This window comes from Pseudonaja textilis, chromosome 1, assembly GCF_049901715.1.
Source record: "Pseudonaja textilis isolate UNSWEBS1 chromosome 1, rPseTex1.2, whole genome shotgun sequence".
NCBI lineage: Eukaryota > Metazoa > Chordata > Lepidosauria > Squamata > Elapidae > Pseudonaja > Pseudonaja textilis.
The window spans coordinates 283,413,962-283,435,714 of record NC_141990.1 but is presented as its reverse complement, the minus strand read 5'-3'; the positions used below and the strand labels follow the sequence as shown (position 1 = coordinate 283,435,714).

General features: G+C 36.7%; 1 protein-coding gene across 4 annotated transcripts in view; it reads right to left on the bottom strand.

Moving 5' to 3' along the window:
* The window catches only part of MIPOL1 (mirror-image polydactyly 1), a 190,581-nt gene that overhangs the window by 68,710 nt on the left and 100,118 nt on the right, over window positions 1-21,753 (bottom strand). For all 4 annotated transcript variants that reach the window (XM_026711259.2, XM_087921916.1, XM_087921915.1 and 1 more), the window contains one exon: window positions 13,070-13,177. In XM_026711259.2, coding sequence (XP_026567044.1) covers window positions 13,070-13,177 — 108 coding nt within the window. The remainder of the gene's footprint in view (window positions 1-13,069; window positions 13,178-21,753) is intronic.

The following is a 21,753-nucleotide window of genomic DNA, read 5'->3' as shown; positions in this document are numbered from 1 at the left end:
GCTGTTGAGTGAGTGCCAGAGAAGGCTTCCTAGATTTAAGTCTGCCAATTGATAGATGACAAAGATGAGTGTGCAGAGAAAGAAATGGTTTCTCATAATTTTGTTGTACTCAAACAGATAAGTAAGAAAAAAGGCAGAGCTGTTCAACTTATATTCTGGTGGTGAAAGAAAGGTCTAGGTTCTACCAGGCAGTGTGTGAAAAGTATCGAAGAAGCAGACTTCTGGCCTGAGCTTGACAGAAACAAACTAAGGAAATACCTACTGACTTTGAACAATATTGCCAGACGTTTTTCATTTTTTGATTCAGTAATTTCCTTATAAGTTTGTGAAAATTCTATGGATATGGTACCTTTTATCTTTTAACAAAGTATAGAATAGAATAGAATAGAATAGAATAGAATAGAATAGAATAGAATAGAATAGAATAGAATAGAATAGAATAGAATAGAATTCTTTATTGGCCAAGTGTGATTGGACACACAAGAAATTTGTCTTGGTGCAAATGCTCTCAGTATACAAAAAAGAAAAGATACATTTGGCAAGAGTCAAGAATCATAAGGTACAACATTTAATGATAGTCATAGGGTACAATAAGCAATCAAAAGAGTATCTCAGAGTATCTCAATAATACTCTGTGGCATTCTGATTAGGATATAAACTACTTAAATATGGGATAAATTGGTCAAAAATGCAAAAATCATACTCAAAGAATGCTCATCAATGGCTCCTCATCGAACTGGAAGGAAATAGCTAGTGGGATGCCATAGAAGCCATGGTGGCACAATGGTTAAAATGCAGTATTGCAAGCTAATTCTGTTTCCTGCTAGGAGTTCAATTCCTTTGATCCTAATCTATTCAAGGTTGACTCAGCCTTCCATCCTTCATAGGTTGATAGAACGAGGACCCAGGTTGTTGGGGGCAATATGCTGATTCTGTAAACCACTTTGAGAGGGCTGTAAAGCACTGTGAAGCAGTATATAAGTCTAAGTGCTATTACTATGCCATAGGATTTGATCCTAGGACCATTGATTTTCAATATTTTCATTAATGATTTGGTTAAAGAGATTGCACAACAAATCTGCAGACTCAAAATTGAATAGCATCATTTAAACCAGAGGTGTCAAACCTGGGTGCTTAAACCTGGCCGTCCTGGAAACAGTGAAGGACTGGCACGCGGTGCCTCTGCCAGCGAAAACAGAGCTTGGGAGGGCTGTGCGTGCCCCCGACCTCCATTTTAGCTGGCAGAGGGTTATAGGAGGCCGTCACAGCCACAAACAGAACCTGGGCAGGTCACATGTGCCCCTCCTGAGCTCTGTTTTTGCTGGCAGAGTGCTAGCAAAACAAACTACAAGCAAAAGTACATTTGATCACAAGGCAAGGAAGCATCGAGAAATTCCTCTGCTGGAGGCAATGGATCCCCACAGTCCTGCCCGGGCCACCACAGGTGCCCACAACACATGTGACTTCGAGCTGGCCATATCCATCCTGGCCATGCCCCCCCAGACCCCTGAGGTCAAACACAACCCTGAGGCGGCCCTCAATGGAGTCGATTTAAACGATAGAATACAAAAAAGAAAATTCAAAATTATCTTTACATATCACAGAAGTAAGATGAAAATAACTTTCCTGCTTCTCTCTTTGGGCTATCTGGAATTGAAAGCAACCTGTCAATAAACTAATTGAGATAGAATCCAAACTTCAATACAAAGAGGAAATTACAGATATATTTGAACTTATTCATGCACCTTTTGGCTAAGCATGAAGAGTGCTGCTCTAAAATGGTTAAGAGATGTGCCAAAACCATCACTAGTTGCTCTTACTTTATAACAAGATTTGAATATAAATATTAAAAGACACAATAGATAAGTCAACAATGCAATTAAATTTGCAAAGTTAGGTAGGAAAAACCTTAGCCCAATTCATTAAAAAGTTTATTTAAAGCTCTACTTATATTCTGTCTCTTGCCAAAATTCCTCAAATGTCATCAACTTCCCTGGAGGCGGTTGTGTTCATGCAGGACCCTGGCTACAGAAGCCTATGAACACACAGTTGTACGGGCTGGATTCTTTCCTCTTGTAAACATCACAAGATGTTGTGGTGGGTAAAATATCTGGGATGTTCAAATACCAAAACAGTGTTCATTTTGCTATAAAATTATGTGGAACCCTAATAGATCTATAAGAGCAAGTATGTAAAGGAGAACTAAAATGTTTGCATTGACACCACAAAAGTAAGATCAGTGAGATTCCCTAATTTATTTCCAATTCCAATAGATGCTAATTAGTTCCTTTCATATTAAAGAAAGTCTATCTGTGATCATGGATTTTAGCTTATTTGCATAAAAAGTTTAGAATTAAGTTTTTATTTTCTCATTATTGTATTATTTTAATGGGCTGAAAGCGCCAGAAACTAATTTAAAATATGTAATATAAGTAAAGCAGAAGCTTTCCAGATGTGCATCTCCTTTCTTAATTTTAATGGTACTTCTCTGGATGGTTAAGGATAATTATTCCAGGAACAATCTGACTTATCAAAGAGAAACAAAGTGTGGAGAAAATATTTCTCCAAACTAAAATTGTCTAATTCACAGGTGTCAAACTTGTGACATCAAGTTGCCATCACATGACATATAGCAATGTTTCCTCCTTCAAGGAGCTGGGGTGGATGTGGCCTACACATGATGCCTCTGGCTCATGGGCCACCAGTTTCACACCACTGGATTTGCCTTGCTTAGTTTGGGATGATTGCCTTTTTCTTACAGTCCCAGTGACAGTCTGTGCAGCTCAAGAGAGTTTCCTGACTTTCTGAAAAGCCTGTTCACAGCCACAAATGTGTAGGAATACTGGTGGCCTGATCTATAAGTAGCCGTACATGAAAAGAAACTTACATATCTGCTTCAACAGAATAAACTCAGTTCAGAATAAACTTCTCGACCCAGCTCATATTCTATCAAAATGGCTTAATATTGGCTTGGAGTAACAACAAAAGGTTAATCTGAATAGTCCTGAAGTTCTGAGATTCTGTGCTGTAATAATCCAATTGTACTTATTATATTTTTTCTAGAATTTTTAATTTTAGACCTTTGATTTTCTTCATTTATTAGTTAACAACTGGACTTGTACTCTCTGAGCCTTCCATCTCTTTTTTTAATATCTATTTTTAGCATGTTTTTCTGGATGTCCGTTTATAGATCTACCAATCTACATTTCATAGCCCTACGCTACTTTGTGAAAAAAAAAATCTTGGAATTACATCTGCTAAACTAGGGCCAAGATACCATTTTGTATTTTATATCTATGTATATAGGAAGTTGGAACAGTGTGATCTAAGCTGCTTCTGCTATTATTACCATGTAAATTCTACTGGGCAAGTTTTTTCAAAACATGAAAGCTGATGTCATTTTCCTTTGAATATAAACAAAACTCAGCAAGAGTGTGATCTATTTTTCTGAAGAAAAACTGAAAAAACAAAACTTTGAGAGAGCTAGACATTCCTCTACAAGGTCATAGTTAATAAAACATTTGGAAAACAACATGACACAATTTAGGTTTAAAGGTTCACTTAACTTTGTTTTAGTGTTTTGAATCTGACAAGCTCACATGTCAAAAGATGTTTAAATTGTTTTGTGTTTTGACAATTGATCTGCCAGAATAATTTTTAAGGAGCTTTCTTTTTTCCTTTTTTGTTTCAGTTAAAATTAAAATCCATGCTGACTAATCCTTGGAGTCAATCTGTAATTAAGGGGATTTCAAGAGAGACCACGCACCGTATTAATTATAAAATTCAATATCTGTTTAATACTGTAACAAAAGAATAAAATCCAGGCAACACACCAAAATATGATCACTTTTATATTTGGGTGACAATGTATTTCACTCCCATTTCTAGAAAAAACAGCCACTTGATCAGTGGTGGGATTCAATTTTTTTACTGCCCGTTCTGTGGGCATGGCTTGGTAGGCGTGGCAGGGTAAGGTTACTGTAAAATCTCCAGTCAGAGGTGATATTTGCCGGTTCTCTGAACTACTCAAAATTTCCGCTACCAATTCTCCAGAACTGGTCAGAACCTGCTGAATACCACCTCTGCACTTGATGCTTACAGTCATTGGTTTTCATATTCTGATATTTGAGCAGCCTAAGCTGGTAATCATATCGAAATCATATTTAAATTCTAAGGGACTTTAGTTCAGGGTTGTAAACTTGTGGCCCTCAAGATCGGGGTCACCAACCTTTTGGACCTCAGGGACCACCAAACTCATAATTTTAAATCCCAGGTACCACTAACCGGTTCTGTGGGTGTGGCCTAATTTGTGGGTATGGCTTGGTGGTCATGTGACTGGCTGGGCATGGCTTGTATGTAAATATTATAAATATTTATATAAATATTGAATTTTTTTATAAAACTTTTTTATAAAAAAGAGCAACTTTTACCCAAAATCAAAGCAGGCAGGCAGATTGAGTTACTCACAGAATCACAGATTCATTCAGAAATTATCTGCTATTGGCTACTTCAGTCTGTCACATAAAATTTGCTTGCAAGCAAACTCACAAAATTAACTCACAACACACCATGTATGTAAATATTGATTTTTTTATTTAAAAAAGAGTAACTTTTACCCAAAACCAGGCAAAGCAGGCAGGCAGATTGAGTTGCTCACAGAATCATCCAGTGATCTATCTATCTGCCATCAGCTAGCTCAGTCTCTCAAATTTGCTTGCCGTGAGTCTGCACTGAATAATAGAACCTTCAATTCTAAGGGAGGTTCAGCTGTGCTTAAAAGCAGAGCCGAAGGTCTAAAGACTAGCTAGAAAGCAAGAAATCCAACCATTTCCTGCTTCCTAGCTAATCTAAATCTCCCGGCACAGCAGAACAGATGATGGTCAGAAAAAGGAAAAATAGCAATTTAGCAGGCAAGTTTGCCAGGTAAGGAGTGAGTGGGCGGGGAGGGTTCCTGCAGGCCATGTGGGCTGCACAGCCTTGTGTTTCTGCGCAGCCTGGATTAATTCCTTTGGGGGGGTGCTCTGGGGGTGAGATTTCTCTGCGGCCCACCAAAATTTTCTCATGGTCCACCAGTGGGCCGCAGCCCACCGGTTGGCAACCGCTGCTCTAGATAGTACTGAACTACTACTTTAAATATAACTCACCACTGATTTTGGTGGCTGGGCGGGTAGAAGGAATTGTAGTTTAGTAACATTTGGAAGGCCTAAATTCACTGGATTGAAATTTGGATTCCTGCATACAAAGTATGCCCTGGGCTTCTAATCTCTATTTCTCAGTCATAAAAGGAAGACAATATATGTTGTATAAAAGGGGTTTGGGAAATTGTAATTTTCTTAATAAGGAAGTACAATATACACTTTTTACCAAAGAACACATCTTACCATTTGTGTATATATATTTGTGTTATGCATAAACTAGTTTTGTTTTTCTCTCTCCCAATTTTGCTTTGTGAATTGGTTCTGGCTATGCACACATACGTGCAGACACACATCTGTGCACATATATTCATATTTGTATCTATATATATGAACTGGTACGAGTATACACAGATGTGCCTATATTTCATTTTAAAGGTCAAAACTTTTTAAAATGTTATATTCAATTTACAGTTGATTTGCAAAGATTCTTCAATTTCTATTTTTTTTTATTACCAGTGGAATAAGGCTTCAATAATACATGTCCATGTATTTCATAGATGGAAATAAATCCCACTGGGACCCATGGAGCTTTATTTTTGAGCAGACATGGACCTACTTGTGCTATCAATCTACTTAGAAATCTAAACGTAGGTGCTTTGTGAATTGGAATTTTCTTAATTGTCGTTTTGGTTTTGCATGGCTAACTGACTAGGATCAAATGAAAGTGTCTTGATGGACAACAGCTTTTAGAAAAGTGGTGTTTGTTCAGTTAATTCTACTCCTAAACTGAGCTATATTAGTTTACCTTTCAGGTGAATGTTCTACGTGCTTTTTTCATTTGCATTTTTTTGCCTAATGAAGGGTAAAAGTTGAAAATGCAACTATTAGGAGAATATTCAAAGCACTGAAATTGAACTCTTTCCTCTTATAAGGATAAGAGGAAAGAACGTCTCTGAGCTTATTGCCTATTGAATAATTCATTTCTGTATAAGTACAATAAAATCAAGCACACTCAAGGACTGAACGATCAGGTTCTGCAAGGATGACACATCCTAATATAGTCTCTGCTGAGATTTCCAAGTATTTGCTCTGTTTTAATATCTCCCACACAATGGGTCTGCATTCTACTTGTCTTGCCTGGAAGTAGTCATATTTGGTATTGTGCTTAATCCCTGTGAAAAAAATCTGCAATCTGAAGAGATCTATAGTTTATACTAGGTGCCCAGTGGCCTTTCTGTTCCTTCCCTATTGTCTCTGAAATCATTGAAATCACCTGCAGTAATGGAGCACAAACCCTAAGAGATTTTATGTCTTAAGACTCTCACTTAAACAATTAAGAATAAGGGAGAAACAGGCTACTTTGATATTCATATAGCTGAAGGCAACAAAAACCTATCTCACTTATGGATTATGAAGAATATGAAGGTATATCAAGGGAACAGGATCACTGTTAGGCATGTTAATGCAATGGCTAGGTGGGGAAATGATTCTGGAAATGCCTAGAAATAGCTTCAAATACCAAGAATTATATTGAAGCAAATAATTCTGGAATGGACTCTCACTTGGCTGCCAACACTTAGCAGTCCAACAGAGCAATTATGTTGATACAAATAGCAATTGCCAGCAGTATTTATTTGTTAATAGTTTCAACACAGTTCAAAGCTACTGACAATAAAACCCAACTGATTTTGTCACTGTCTGGTATTTTTTGTCATATGGACATAGAATGATTTTGGATGTAATGGAAAAACTCATCAGATATGGACAATACACTCCTAGATGTGGCCTCCGATGGAGATCTACATGAACAGGTTAAAGTGACCAGTTGTTTTAACAAATTGTGCCAGACTGGAAATCAAGCCAACAGGGCCTTATTGCTTTAGCTGGTTCTGTCTTATTACACTGTGATGATATTCCCAAAAATTAGTTTAGGAAAGTATTTTGGCTAGAATAAAATAAATGTGTGACAGAAAATAACATTCTTTGTTTTTAAAATTTCAAAAAATGGCTACTTTAGCTTTTTCCAACTGTACATCCTTCAGATGTAACTGATGACAACACCCATACAAACCAAATCACATTTGTGCAAATATTTACTTCATCTATGCCATAACATGCTATATAAAGTCTACAATTAAAACTATTACAAATGCTCTTTGGTTAGTGGTAGTAATTGGGATCAGAATTTCTGTTGCTAAGTGACGCTATAGTAAAGTACAATTGTCATCGATTAGTGATGGCAATCCCAGCACTTGCCATTGCTAAGCATGGAGGTCATTAAGCAAGTCACAGTCAGGGAAGATGTGGTACAAGGTGTGTTGTAAACATGGTGGGTCTGGGGGTGGCTGCTGCCAGGGCAGGGGTTGCATGAGCGGCTGTTGCCGGGCAGGGGAGGGTGCATGTGGTTTACCAGAGCATCCAGTGGACTTCTCCTTTATTTATGCAAGACACTGCAGTTGTTTTGACAACCAGTTGCCAAGCACCCAGACTGTGACCAAGTGACCACAGGGATGATGGGATGGCTAGAACTTCAAGTACCATTCACTCACCACCACCGTAACTTGTGGGAAGAATGGTCATTAAATTAAGACTACCTTTACCCCTTCCTGCTATACATCCGTGTTCAAATTTGAATTTGTCAGATTCAGCCCTGCCACTTAGGCAAATGAAGAATAAATGAAAGAAAATTCCCTGGACTTTCACTCTTGCAGCAAGATGTTTGAGATTGCTCAGCATAAAGAGGTGGAGAAGGGAAAAAATATTTTGGGCCAATATTTCCGTTATTCAACAATTTAAAATCCCCAACTGCAGCGCTGTGATTGGAAAGCTGTGGTTGATGAACTTCTACTTACCACCAATTTTTAACATCACAGGAGCCCTTATAAACTGCATCCTAATTTGAATTACAGCACTCTTACTAGAACGTTAACATCTTAGAAAATACTTGCAGTGTATATTTGAACTATACCTGAAGTTTCTACATTTACAGGCAACACAGGACTTGCCTTCTTTCATTACTCATCCTCTTGTTACTTCTGCATCCATGGATAGTCATGGGGGAAGGCAAAAGACAAATTGGGAACGTGATACCACAAAGCAAAGCTCACCTCTTTTGTATGTGCATCTTGGCATTGCATGCCTTCTCGATAAGGAAAGTGACTTGCACTGTAATATCACAACAATATGTTTATCATTTTGACAAAACCTACACACACACACACACACACACACACACACTTCGAAAAAGCTGTTATAATTTGAGGGACTTTGATTAAAAGTCAGTTGTTCTAGGACTATTTGTGGTGATATCCATGATTTAGTAACGTCTGACACTTACGTTTCTTTATTTCATATTTTTTCTCTAGTATGCTAGATGATGAGCCAAAAGCATTAAAATTAACTGTTTTATCTATAATGTCTGAATTTGGAGAATTATGGTTTGTTCGGCTGTGACCTGAATCTTACTATTAAGCTAGAATGGATAGTTCCATGCCTTATGGTAATTCAAAAGCAAACAAACCACATTACTGCTTAGGTTTAGTACAATTCCAGCCCATTGATTAGTGAGAATTTCTTAAAACTTAAAACAATATTGTGATCATTTTTCCCTTTTAATCATAGTTTAATAAACCACAGATTCATGAGTTTAGTAGCAAAAATATGGTAGCTAATTTCAAAGTAAAAACATTGGCTGGACCTTGTCACATATAGAAAAAAAATAGCTTCCCATTATTCATAAACAGGACCATAAGTCAACAAGCAGGAAAGTCATTTAAATTAATCTGCCGTAACAAAGAACACACTACATGGTGAGGTCAAGCAACTTGATACCACCTGTTTAAGGTTTTAAAAGTCAAATTATATCTAAGCATAAACATCTATGAGCATTATGAATATCATTTCTGTTAAAATCCATAAAGGTTTTAATTTACAAAACCAACTTTATTTTGTAGCAAGTTATTTACTTTATACAGCTCACTCTTGTTCCATTTGTACTCTAATAGTTTTTCCAGCTTCCCAGTGGAAAACAGTTGCAAATTCTGATAAAAAACCTTAAATTATATAATTATGATAGCGTATAAGTGAAACCTATTCATGGAGAGCCACAGGGTAGGGTTTGCCTAACTAATTTTGCTTTCAGAATTTGGCGGATGAATTAGGGTTGCACGAATTAGAAGTTGGTTTGGTGATATGCAATGAAAGGAGATCTGGTAAATTTCAAATATGTGATATCTGCTGTGTCAAGGACAGTTTGAAGTCTTGGGAATACATTAAGGCCTCCCCTTTTACTGTCCCACCCTGCCTAGAAAAAAAATTCCCTCATTCATGACATTTACAAATTTCAAAGCATACAACACACAAGAGCTGAACTTTATCAGGTAGAGGGGCTCAGGTGCCATTTTTTTTAAAAAAAGACATACCTTAGAAATATTTATATAAAACTTGCCCCACCTATGTCTCCTCGGTGTCTACTGGAGACTGAAAGTAGATTCTATTAACTTGGAATGGTATTTCAGATAAGAAGGTCAGAGATCGGTCAGAAAAAGACCTTTGTTATTTAGAGCTTCCTATGTCTTACCTTTGGGGCAAAGAGTTTCGGAAATCACTTAACATCATTTTTGTACAGGACAAGCAACAATGTATTATTATGCGCTTGAGGTAAATAAAAAAATTAAATTAATTGCTATTTTATTTCAGTCATTTCTCAGTATTTCCTAACTATTATCCAACAGGAATTTTTTTTTAGTTCTGTAGCACATGAAGGGCAGTGTTTTCACTGTATTTTCCACTAAAACCAAGAAAATTTCTCTAGGGTTATCCTACACCAGGCATGTAAAACTGGCAGCCCACAGGCCGGATGTGTCACATGCAGACCAGGCCCACCCAGTTCCGCAAAGGGGAAAAATGTCACGATACATCAAGTAACGGCAACGTGACATGGCGAGTTTGACACCTGTGTCTTAAACCATTTATACTTCACCAGTATCTGCCTGAAATGAGCAGATTTCCCCTCCTTTTTCCCCTTGCATATTTAGCAATATCTTTGAATCCTCTCTATTATTCTGTTACCCCAGTCCCTGTAATTACAATAAATCCTCGGTTGCATAGGGACTACAAGCCCCAGAATTCCCTATCAGTGCTGACATATTTGTACCCTCCAGATGTATGGTATTGTAATGCCCAGCTAATATTGTCAATTACTAAGCTAGCTATGAATCATAAGTTGTAATTATAACATGTAGTTGCTTTGTGAGATGGGTAGCTATGTAATTAGAGATAGTTAAATAAGAATCAGAAAGGAATCTGACCAAATAAGGCTATGATAGGTAACATACTGATCTTATAAAGCAACTAGACTTTCCAAATTTTGCTAGTTACAGCCTCAGCTTATCTTCACTTAACTGACATACTATCTTTTGGTCATCATGAGCCCCTCCAAAAGGAAAAAATATTATTTTGGAATAAATGATAAAAAATGGGATACCAATATATATTTCGAGTTCTGTTGCTCTGATTGTCTATAGATTTAAATTAGATACATGTTTTTTTAAACATACAACCAAAGGTAATTAGGAACAATACTAGAACCTTTCTATGATACATAATTTTCTTGTCTTTATGGATAAAGAAATTAATGCTTTGTATTGTATTTCCTCTCTTCAGGCGTAATGATTTGCTAAGATTAATGCCACTCTTTTATACAATCTGTTTTGGTTTCAGAAATACATTTTTCTTGATAAAATCCTTTCCTTGACCACAAGGTCCATTCAGTAAGAAGCTAAACAGTAACTACTGTACTTTCAATCTTAAGTGAAACAGACATTTAGACATACAGTTAGAATTAATAATTCAAATGAATAAATAGTACTATTCATCAAAAGAAAGCACCACGCAAGTATCAGCTGAGTCATAATCCTACTGTGGATGGCTGCATAGGTTTTCTCCTCTTGAAAGTGAAAAAAAGACCACTTGGTTTAATAGTCTAGTCTATTGGGTAAAATGTGTGCCAGAAACACATGGTTTTCAGAAGAAAAAATAGTTTGAGCAATCAATGTAAGCAAAATCTGTTTGTTCCTATTGTAAATAATGTTCAACTTATTTATATTATGTTAAAAATTACAGTGAGAATTTTAAAATCCTAACCCAGTCTGTACTGTAATAATTATAAACATACTTATTAGACTTGCATATACCTACCATTGCTGGAAAAATGAACATGATGTCTTTCAAAGAACTATAAATCTTGTACATGGAAGAAATACTACAGAGATCAACAGTATGATGTTAATTATTTTAGTTTAGCCAGACTGCAAGTTGCCACATTTATTACAAAATGTTTTAGCACTAATGAAATACATTATTTTTCAAGTTGTAGCTTCAAATATTTTATCTTTTAAGTTGTAGAAAAAACATTTGCCCACATTGTTAAATGACTATAAATTCAAACATATTAATATATAGAGTTAAATTAAAGTTTTAAATGAAAAAACCCCAGAATTGGATAAGTTTTATTGATACCCATGCCACCATAGGTTTAAAATATCTAAATGTAGCAACATGGAAAAAGGCTAGATCAATGTAACAAATACAGTTTTATAACGTTAAAAAAGTGAGCTGTGATTTTGATAATGAAAGAATTAATGCTACAAACACATGAAACAGTTGGTGATAAGCTACAGTACATTTTATTTGACAGCTGCCTAAATTTTCCTTTCATCTAAGAGGTTTTTGAACACTCCCATGACAACCAAGCAGACAGCAGATTTATCTCTGTTGCCTCATAAAAGTTGCCTGGGCTCAACTCTTAAGAGTAAGTCAGAAGAATAAGCTCAGCTTTATGAGTTGGTACAATCCGTTTATTAATAGAGACACCTATTTCATATTTCAAAAATAAAACAGAGGTAACATTATATTTACTTCTAAAACCTAAGTCAAGTATGCTAGTCTATTGAAAACAAAGTTAAACAGTAGATATAGATAGGAACTGAGTAAAAATTATAGGCCTATTGAGAATGATTTCTCTCTTCTTGTTTTGTTTTCTTTAAACTTGTTAAGATGAATTAAGAATTCCCTCTTTCGGTCTTTTAAAAACAAAATGTAAAATATTGGCACTGAAAAAGTTCTGAAAATCTTTAGGTCCTGCTTTTCCTCCTAAGGATTTCCAAGGTTAACTACAAACTAGCAAAAAAAAAAAAAGCACACACCAACTTCCTCTACAATGTAAATTAAAAACTGGGAATAAGAATATTTTAAAATTCCAAACTGAAAGCTCTATTTAGAAACTCCATCCTAAAATTGAAGGTTTTTACCAACTTCCTTGAGAGTATTAATGAGGAAGTAAGATACATCTCTTACTCCCTTTTATCTTTTACAATAAGAGTTGTTTTTAATCTGGGACTCGGAAGAGGAAATCATTAACTGCCTGTTTGCAAACATCAGTATCAACAATGTGGTTATTAATACAATAGGTAAATAATTTTCTTAATACATCATATAATATTTGGGGCGTGGAAAGCAGATAAGACACTTTTTAAGAACACAGTCACTACCAGACAGACAAAGAGGGGTTTCTCTCCAAATATAGCAGATCTGCAATTCTGCTTGCTATAAAGAATTTGTATCAATTTAATGTTCGGTAGGACAAGATAGCTGGTCAAAATTTGAAAAAAATATTGCTTTGTCTTCTTGCGTTCACACTTGCGTTCACATTGAGAGAGAGGGAGAGAGGGACAGAGAGAGAGAAAGAGAGAGAGAGAGAACAAAATAATACCATAACAGAAGGGTGCTGTATCTGTGTTTAAAGAAGAGGTTGTTGGCAAACAGCACAGCTCACTTCTGCTGAAATGTACACAACTGATCTATGCAGCAGAGAAAGCTGGCACCCAGGGCTTACAACCTTAATTTGCCTGCTAGAAGGAATGGAGATTTACCTTCAGAGCACGTTCTTGATTGTTTTTAGCAGTCAGATGTCTAGGGTTGTTTGCAGAAGTCTGGTTCTGCTCTTTCATATGATGAAGCTCCTGCTCCAGCCGTTTGCACTGCAACGAGGAAAGAATCCCATTAAGTAAAGGAAACGGCGTGTATATGTGTGTGTACATACTCATACAGATATACACTCATTCATTCTAAAGAATATTGCACTGAAATCAGATTTCAAATGATTATTGGTCATTCTCTTGCTGGACAGTTTTGTAATCAAGGAAGGATTTATTGTATTGTAATTGTAGCGTAATGTTTACCATAGTGCAAAATGTTTAAAAAAATGACATGTAAATTAATGAGGTAATTTTTTATCTATGATAGAAGGGAGACATACTTTACAATATCAGTATATGCATTGAAAATATATCTATTGTAAAATGTAAAAAATGAGAAGACATACTATTATGCGCAGCATATTGAAATACTGAACAGATTCTAGGCATTATACAAACTGTCTCATGCCATTTAAGGTGGAACTATAATGAGTTTGCACCAAGAAATTAAACAGTCAAGAAGAAGGCTAAGAAATTGGATATATTCAGCCATCTAAATGAAATCAAATTTCTGGGTAACCTACTGAATGAAAATAATGATAGGATCTTTCAGAAAGAACTGGTGAATAGCCTGAGGACTCTCAACTCCTGCTAGAACAGCAGGTGATAACTGTGGCCCAAGTGCATCTTTTTGGCTGATGCACCAGTTGTTACAGTTTCCAAAGTAGAAGAAATACTCTACATTGGACTATCTGGAAGGTCCCCAAGAAATTATAACAACAGTAGTACAAAATTCAGCAGCCCAGAATTGTTGCAGAACACCAATAATGTGGGAACTGCATTGGTTGCCTGTTTGCTTCTAATTCAAACTGCATAATCAGATTGCTATGTAATCATCAATGATTGGATTGTGAATGAAGGAGCTGGCTTGACATGTATAAGTAAGTAAGTAAGTAAGTAAGTAAGTAAGTAAGTAAGGAAGGAAGGAAGGAAGGAAGGAAGGAAGGAAGGAAGGAAGGAGATGCACCCAATTACAAATTTAGCAATATCAGCTACAAAGTCAGGATATAGGGTGGGGTTAAAATTGTCATCTGGGAGCCCCTGATGACTGTCTGATCCTCTGCTCTGCAGATCTGGTGGTGGTATAAACAGCTACTAAGACAGAAAAGCAGAATGCTAGCAGAATACATCCATGAATACCAAGAAGACACAATGAAGACAGTTAGAAGACACAATGAAACTTCTCAATTTCACAACACGTGGTCTGACTCAACCATATTTTTAGCTGGGAAACTGTGACCAAGCTAAAACCAAAAACTACTAAAGATTTTCTGGAAGTTTGGCATTCAGACAATCAGCATCACTAGATATATAGAGATAAACTACATTTACACCATTCAAAAGAGAGAATAAAAACCTAAGAAGGAAACAAAAAGATCAGAACACATTCTCTCCAGCAACTAACCCCTAGATAAGCAGAGATTAACACCAGACAAACAATCAAGAAGTAAACAATACCCTAATCAAGGAATTACCAAGGAGAGAACCATACTCCCACAATACTGACAAGGCAGGCTATTGTACTGAATATAAACAGGGAGTGACCCACACCCATCCATTCACTAGCACTAATGCTGTTACCTACCTAGGTAATTAAACTTCTGCAAGCAAGTTTAGAGAGCACCAAAAACTTCATTGTTCAACCCTGAACAACTGCACTCACCGTTGTAAACTGCACCCAGTTTTATGTACATGTGTGCAACTTCATTCCACTCTCTTCCTAATGAATATTCTCTTTGAAAGGTTTTATATAACTCTACAAATAGCTGCTATACATGTCACTCTAAGCATTGTCCGGGATGTAATTCACTAAAAAGTTATCATAGGTTGCCCAAGAAACAGAACATAGATTATTTAGACAGTCCCTGCCTCCCCGTTATAATGCAAACAGAATTGGTAGCTTCTTCTTTTTACTGTGGTCTATTTATAGTAAACATTTCACCCAAGATGAACAGTACTTAGAATTACTGTATATATGTAGTTGGTTATTTTTGGGGGGTAGTTATAACCAGAATCAATCACATGTCCTGTATTTAGACCACATACTATGGGTAATTGGTTTAGCAGATGCACTAGTCAGGGGCGGGATAGTAAAGGTAAAACTGTGTGCCCACTAGCAAAGCTTTGTTGTTACATTCTTATGCCAACACAACCTTGTTCTGACTACTTTGCTTAAAATTATAAAACTACAGCGAGATACCACTGGGAAAGATAACAAAATACAAACTAGACCATGCTATCCTTAGATGTGTACAGAGCTGGTTGAAAAATTTTACTCAGTGAATATTTTAATTATTATTAACCACCCAGATTGTGAATAAAATAAAATAAAACAAATATATGTCAATAGTTATAGGAATCAAGAGGCATACTGGATTCCATTCTGTGTACTGTGTTCTTCAACATATTTATGAATGTCTAGAAGAAAGACTTAGAAAAGATTATTTTCAAATTTGTTGATGATACAGAGATAGTACTATTATTATAGGATGATACCAAGATTTAGGAGGATCTCAACATGCTGGGATACTGAGCCGAAATTAGCAGAATGAATTTGAAATACGCGCTACATTTGGGTTGAAAAAATCAAAGATATGAAGTAAAGAATGTGGAGATCATATAAGGCAGCAATACATAAAAAAAATTGTTTTATTTGTTATTGGTATTTCCATGCCTTCCAAGCATTTCTAAAGGGCAAGTATTTTGGTAGATCGCAAGCTGAATGCAAACCAACTATGGGAGGTAACTATACACACACACACCCAAAAAATCAACCCCTACCCGCACAAAACAAAACAAAAATAAGCAAAAAAACAAAGCAAATGCAATCCTAGGTTGCATTACCAGAAACAAATACTGTCATGATCAAGGTGTCATTATTCTTCTGTATTCTGCATTGCTCATGCTGCATTGAAAATATGGTATAAGGGAGAGAATCAAGGGAATTCTCCAAAAGAGAGAATCAAGTTAATAAGAATACTGGGAGGAAAAACAGGAAAGGAATAGTTGGATATATTGGGTTTAATGTGTTGGGAAGACTAAAGGGACAGTTCATGTAGAAGATGGAATAGAACTCCTGAGAATTCTTCCAGAAAACAGGACAGGAAACAATTATTTTAAATTACAAGAAAATAAATTTCAATTAGGCATTGCGAAAATTAAATATTAAAATCCAAAATATATGCAATTTAAGCACCTTAATATTGATATTGATCAAACTGGGAAAAAAATCCCAGAATTTCAAATAATTAAGATGCGATACTTATAGTTCTATATGCATATGGGTCAATCACTCCCTTCTTTCTTCATCTTGTAGGTCCTGTGTTTTGTGCATAGAATTTTCTATGCTGCTCACACCATTTTGCCATTGGCAGCCCTTCTGGATATGCAGCCTTTCGTGGGAAAGGGCTGTATAACCTGCTTCTAACAGTTATTTTAACGGGATCGCATGAACTATCTTTTCAACATGGCAGTAAATCCCACTGAAACCAGAGTGGTTTGGAAAGGAACCCATGCCATTAGCAAGAGAAATTAATGAAGCTAATTAACAATGATGCGGGAGTAATGCTGTGGAGATGTATTGAATGCATTGAATACTGTATCTCAAGCAGACCGTGGTTCTTAAATGGTGTTGATTTATTTTTAAAATGTCTTTCCATCCAAACTGAGAGTCAACAGACATGACAGACTACAATTCTGTGCCCAACAAAAGAGAGTCTAACAGATTTAAACTACTTTTTATTATTCTCTTCTGCTACTCTTTATTTTCTTTTGGAAGATCTGCACATTAAGATAATTCATACCTCAAAGATTCCTAAAGGAAAGCAAGTATTTTTCACTGTGATTTTTTTTTTTAAAAAAACAGTCGTCTTCTTGTCCCAAATCCACCATGATTGCCTAAAGGGCAAATATCTCACCACTTGGATGCTACACAACTCTTTCCTTTGCAGACAAAAATAATATCAAACGCTTCCAGTCAAAACACAAACCAACCTTTGGTGTCAATGTGAGTTATGTACTTTGAATAGCAGATGTTTGGAAGCACTTATATTTATCTAAATTGATTTTATTATTTTTCATGTAGAAGAAATGGATCTCCCCCCCCCCCTCTATTAAATGATGGGTCTAGATAGATTTATTTAATTAGGTCATAATTCTGAATTAAAGTTTTTTTTAAAAAAATGTAACAACTTTATAGTTCTGGCAAGCAGTCAACAAGAATGTTTAACTGATTATTTTTTCAGTGCTCAGATGTATTGAATCTCCTGGATTTCCATGAAAAAAAGAAGAAATGAAAAAGAGCTTTGGTAAAGGTCAGGCCCCAGGAACATCTGCTTTTTTAGAAATTTATATTTGATTAGGAAGACAAACATTTTGATTTAGTTTAAAAAAAAAGGATGCATTTGTAATATTTTGCCAATCAGAAGCCAGAACTAATGAAATCCTTCTTTTCATTACTCCTATCCAGTCAGAAATTGAAGCTGTCAAAAAGACCAAGAAATGTAATATATATGGTTCCTTTCTAATAAATATAAAATTATGTGAAAAGTCATATAAAAGCACATTCAAGAAAGTTAGGAATTTCTCAGGAGCAAAATTTCACAGATAATTTTATTTGCAAGAAAATGAGCAGATCTTCTCTCTCAATAAGAAATAGAGGAAAGCAATTATCACCAGTGGTATGAATGGATCATATTTGTCTTAGATACTACAAAAATTCTCAGTTCTCTTCAGATTCAGCCAATTCAGAACAGATCCAAACCCACAAGATGTGAGGTTCTGAGCTTCTCCATTGATTATCAGGGACAAACAACAAAAGGAAATAATGTTTGCATATATGATTTGAGCAATTTTGATGAAAGAAGACTCTACCTGTTTGAAATCTGTGATGGGAAGCTATGGCCAGAGGTCCCATCACTCCACTAGCTCCATAAGGGATGGGACACATGACAGATCTTTTCAATGCCTCCCCTCCCTTTGGAACACCTTATATCCAGGAATGAGGTTATCTCCTACCCTCCTGCCGTTGAAGACGCAAGTTAAATTGCATTACTTGCTGAAATTGGGTCCCTAGTTTGTCTGGTGTGCTTTGCATATTTAATATTTGTTTGTACTTTGAATTATAACTTTGGAGAGGATAGATAAAAAAAACAGATAGATAAAAATAATGTACAAGTAGTTCTCATTTACCAACCACTTGTTCAGCGAGTATTTAAAGTTGCAACGGCACTGAATAAGGAGAATTTTGACCCAGTCTTCGAAGTTGTGGCTGTCACAGCATCCTTGCAGTCAGATGATTGTGATTCAGGCACTTGGCAACTGGCATACATTCTGATGGCTACAGCATACTTTAGTCATGTGATTGTCATTTATAAACTTCATTGATTGTCATTTACAAACTTCACAGCTGGCTTCTGACAACCAAGGTCAATGAAGAAACTGGCAGGAAGTTGCAAGTTGTGGATATGTGGCATGATACAAAAAAGATGATACAAAAAAGATGCTGAGACTCTAGAAAGAGTACAGAGAAGAGCAACAAAGATGATTTAAGGGACTGGAGGCAAAAACATACGATAAATGGTTGCAGGAACGGAGTATGTCTAGTTCAGGGGTGGGCAACTATGGCCCTTTTATGAATTATGGACTTCAACTCCCAGAATTCCTGAGCAAGCCATGCTAGCTCAGGAATTTTGGGAGTTGAAGTCCACAAGTCATAAAGGGGCCATAGTTGCCCACCTCTGGTCTAGTTTGACATACCGGGAACTTCCGGTTGCAAGGCTTCGGCGGTGGCAGGAATCCGCGGCTCTGCGGGTCCCTGCTGCGCTCACCGCTGGAGTACCCCCGATCCAATTGGATTTGGGGGTTGTCGTTACCTCGGAGAGGTAACGGAAGATAGAGGAGATCCGGGCAGGGGTCTGGGGACATCGCAACCCCTCTCACCAGTTGTTCAATATTTGAGGAGCAGTCACAGAGAGGAGTGGGTCAACCTATTTTACAAAGCACCTGAGTGCAGGACAAGAAGTAACAGATTGAAACCTAAAAAAGTTAAAATCATGCCAACTGGACCAAAGTTTGTTAATTTTAGACATTTTATTACTCATTCAAGTAACTTCTTGAGTCAAAATAAAAAAGAAATAGTTAGGCAGAGAGTGCCTTATCAAGGAGAGATTCAACCCTAGAAATAAGGAGAAATTTCTTGACAGCAAGAACAATTAATCAGTGGAACAGCTAAGTTGTGTGTGCTCTATCAATGGAGGTTTTCAAGAAGAGATTGGACAGCTATTTATCTGGAATGGTATAGTCCCCAACCCCCAGGCTGCAGCCCTATTCTGGGCAGTGGCTCATTCAGAATCAGGCCACACAAGTGGCAGGTGTGCTCACTGCTTGCACAGATGAAATTGTGTGCTCTGCTGCTCATACAGAACCCTCCCCTCCTCCCTTGCTGGTCCCTCAAGACAGAAAGGTTGGGGACTGCTGGTACAGGTCTCCTACTTGAGCAAGGATTGGACTAGAATATCTCCAAAGGTCCCTTCCAACTCTGTTATTCTGTGATTCTTCCATTTGCAAGCTGTACAACGGCATAACATTCAACTAAAACACATTTCCTAAACCAGGGGTCCCCCAACTTGGCAACTTTAAAACTTGTGGACTTCAACTCTCAGAATTCTCCAGCCAACATAGCTTAGTACCATAGTACGGTGGGCTTGCGGTAGCATCCTAGAAATTAGGAACATTCCCAATAATTCCCATTACAATGCACAACAAAAGAAATCCATACAGAGTAATGGTTTGGTTATAAGGATTACTGGTGACAAAAGCCATATTCTGTTACCAATCTTTTGACATGGATGTTAGCATGTAGACTATTTTGCACATGTTATGTTTTGGTCCACTGTTTTCCCTGCCAACTTATCCAGATGCTGCCCAATTCACCCTGTAGCTGGGAACCCTTATAGTTATGAAGCTTTTCAATGACAGGCTATGTAGGGTAATGTGTGTGAATTAACACAGTCAGATATAAATTTATGCGACAAACTCACTGGACGACATTTTCTGAGCCTCACTTATCCCAACTAAAATTGATCTGATTAGACCTGTCTCTTCCCCAAACCTTTGGAAACTTACCTAGACAACAGACAGTAGACAAAGAAAGGTCTCACAGATTAAATGGCAATATATTCACCAGCAATTATGATGAGCTGGATTTTTTTTTAATATTGAGCTTTAACTCTGGAAGGCTGAAGTAATGAACAGAAAGTCACAAAAGCATATGCAAAGTGTCTTTCCCTGAAATAAGAATCGTGATATCCAGCATTAGATAAAAGAGCTTTTTGGGGGCATGTGTGTGTATGAAAGAGAGCGAGTTCAACTGAGCCCAGAAAAGGTATCCTGCTCCTTTCTAAACAATAATTTCAGTGCAAACATTTGGCTAAATCTGTTGCTTGTTCTGTGATTCCTTAGCAATGAAATAGAAGAATCCTTGATTAATGCAGGGGGAACTGATGTGAACATAAGCAGCTTTTCCATATAACTGCAATTGTTGCTCAGTTGAACACCACCAAGGTAAAATGATGGACAGGAAAATAAAGTTCTGTAAACAATCTGTCATTCTAATGAGCTGGTTTTCAAATAAGCTTCAGTGGATTTTCTTGCAATCCAGATGCAAACAAAGATATTGCCTAAATATTAAGTTGACCGTTAAACATAAGAGGACAAGAACAGTTCTCGTCCTTTGCAAAACAATTCCACGTTACTTTAGGAAATATATACCATGGCTTACTTCCTCATAGCCACCAAACCATTTACTGTTTTCTTGATAATATGCTTTTTATATATTTGCAGGTGCTCCGTAGGGTGATGAATCTTCCTCCTGCGGGTTCCTCATTAGCAGTGGGAAGCAAATCTGCCAGGATTTTTTCCCCTTACAAGCAAGGAAAAGTGGATAAGACTCTCTGGCTTGATGGGTGACACTTTTATAACCAGGTCTGCTTGCCTAGAGATGATGAATCCCTGGGCACTAAGTTGGAAATCTGTTACTTCCAATTACATATAAGCTTCCATAAAAAAAAAAAAATCTTTGAGATGTGCCAAATCTGAACAACTAACACACTAATCAATTTTGGCAGTCTGAATAGAATAAATGTATTTTAAATGGTGATACGAAGAACTGTATTTGGGGCTAATGACATGTCAAGACATGTCTTTCCACTTAAGAGTCCTTCCTGGGGTGGGGGAACCCCATAGTAGGAATTGAGACTGCAAGGGATGGAGGCATTCACTTGAAGACTCAAGTGTGGGTGTGGCTAGAAAAAAAACATGGGTAGAAGTGGGCCATTCAGCCTTATTCTCTCTCTCATCACTGCCTTACAGGCTCCTTTCTCTGTAAACAGCATTCCAGCAATTCTTTCTCTGTTTATTTGGCTACAAGGTAACTTTATAAAGCTTTTCTGTGCATTTCACTTTCGCTTTGGTGTTTTAAGTAAGCACTGTTATCCCTCAGATGTTATAAAATAAAAATAAAAAAGAGCACAGATCTGTAAATGCTATTAATTCTGAGGAATACGCCAGAAGACTAAAAT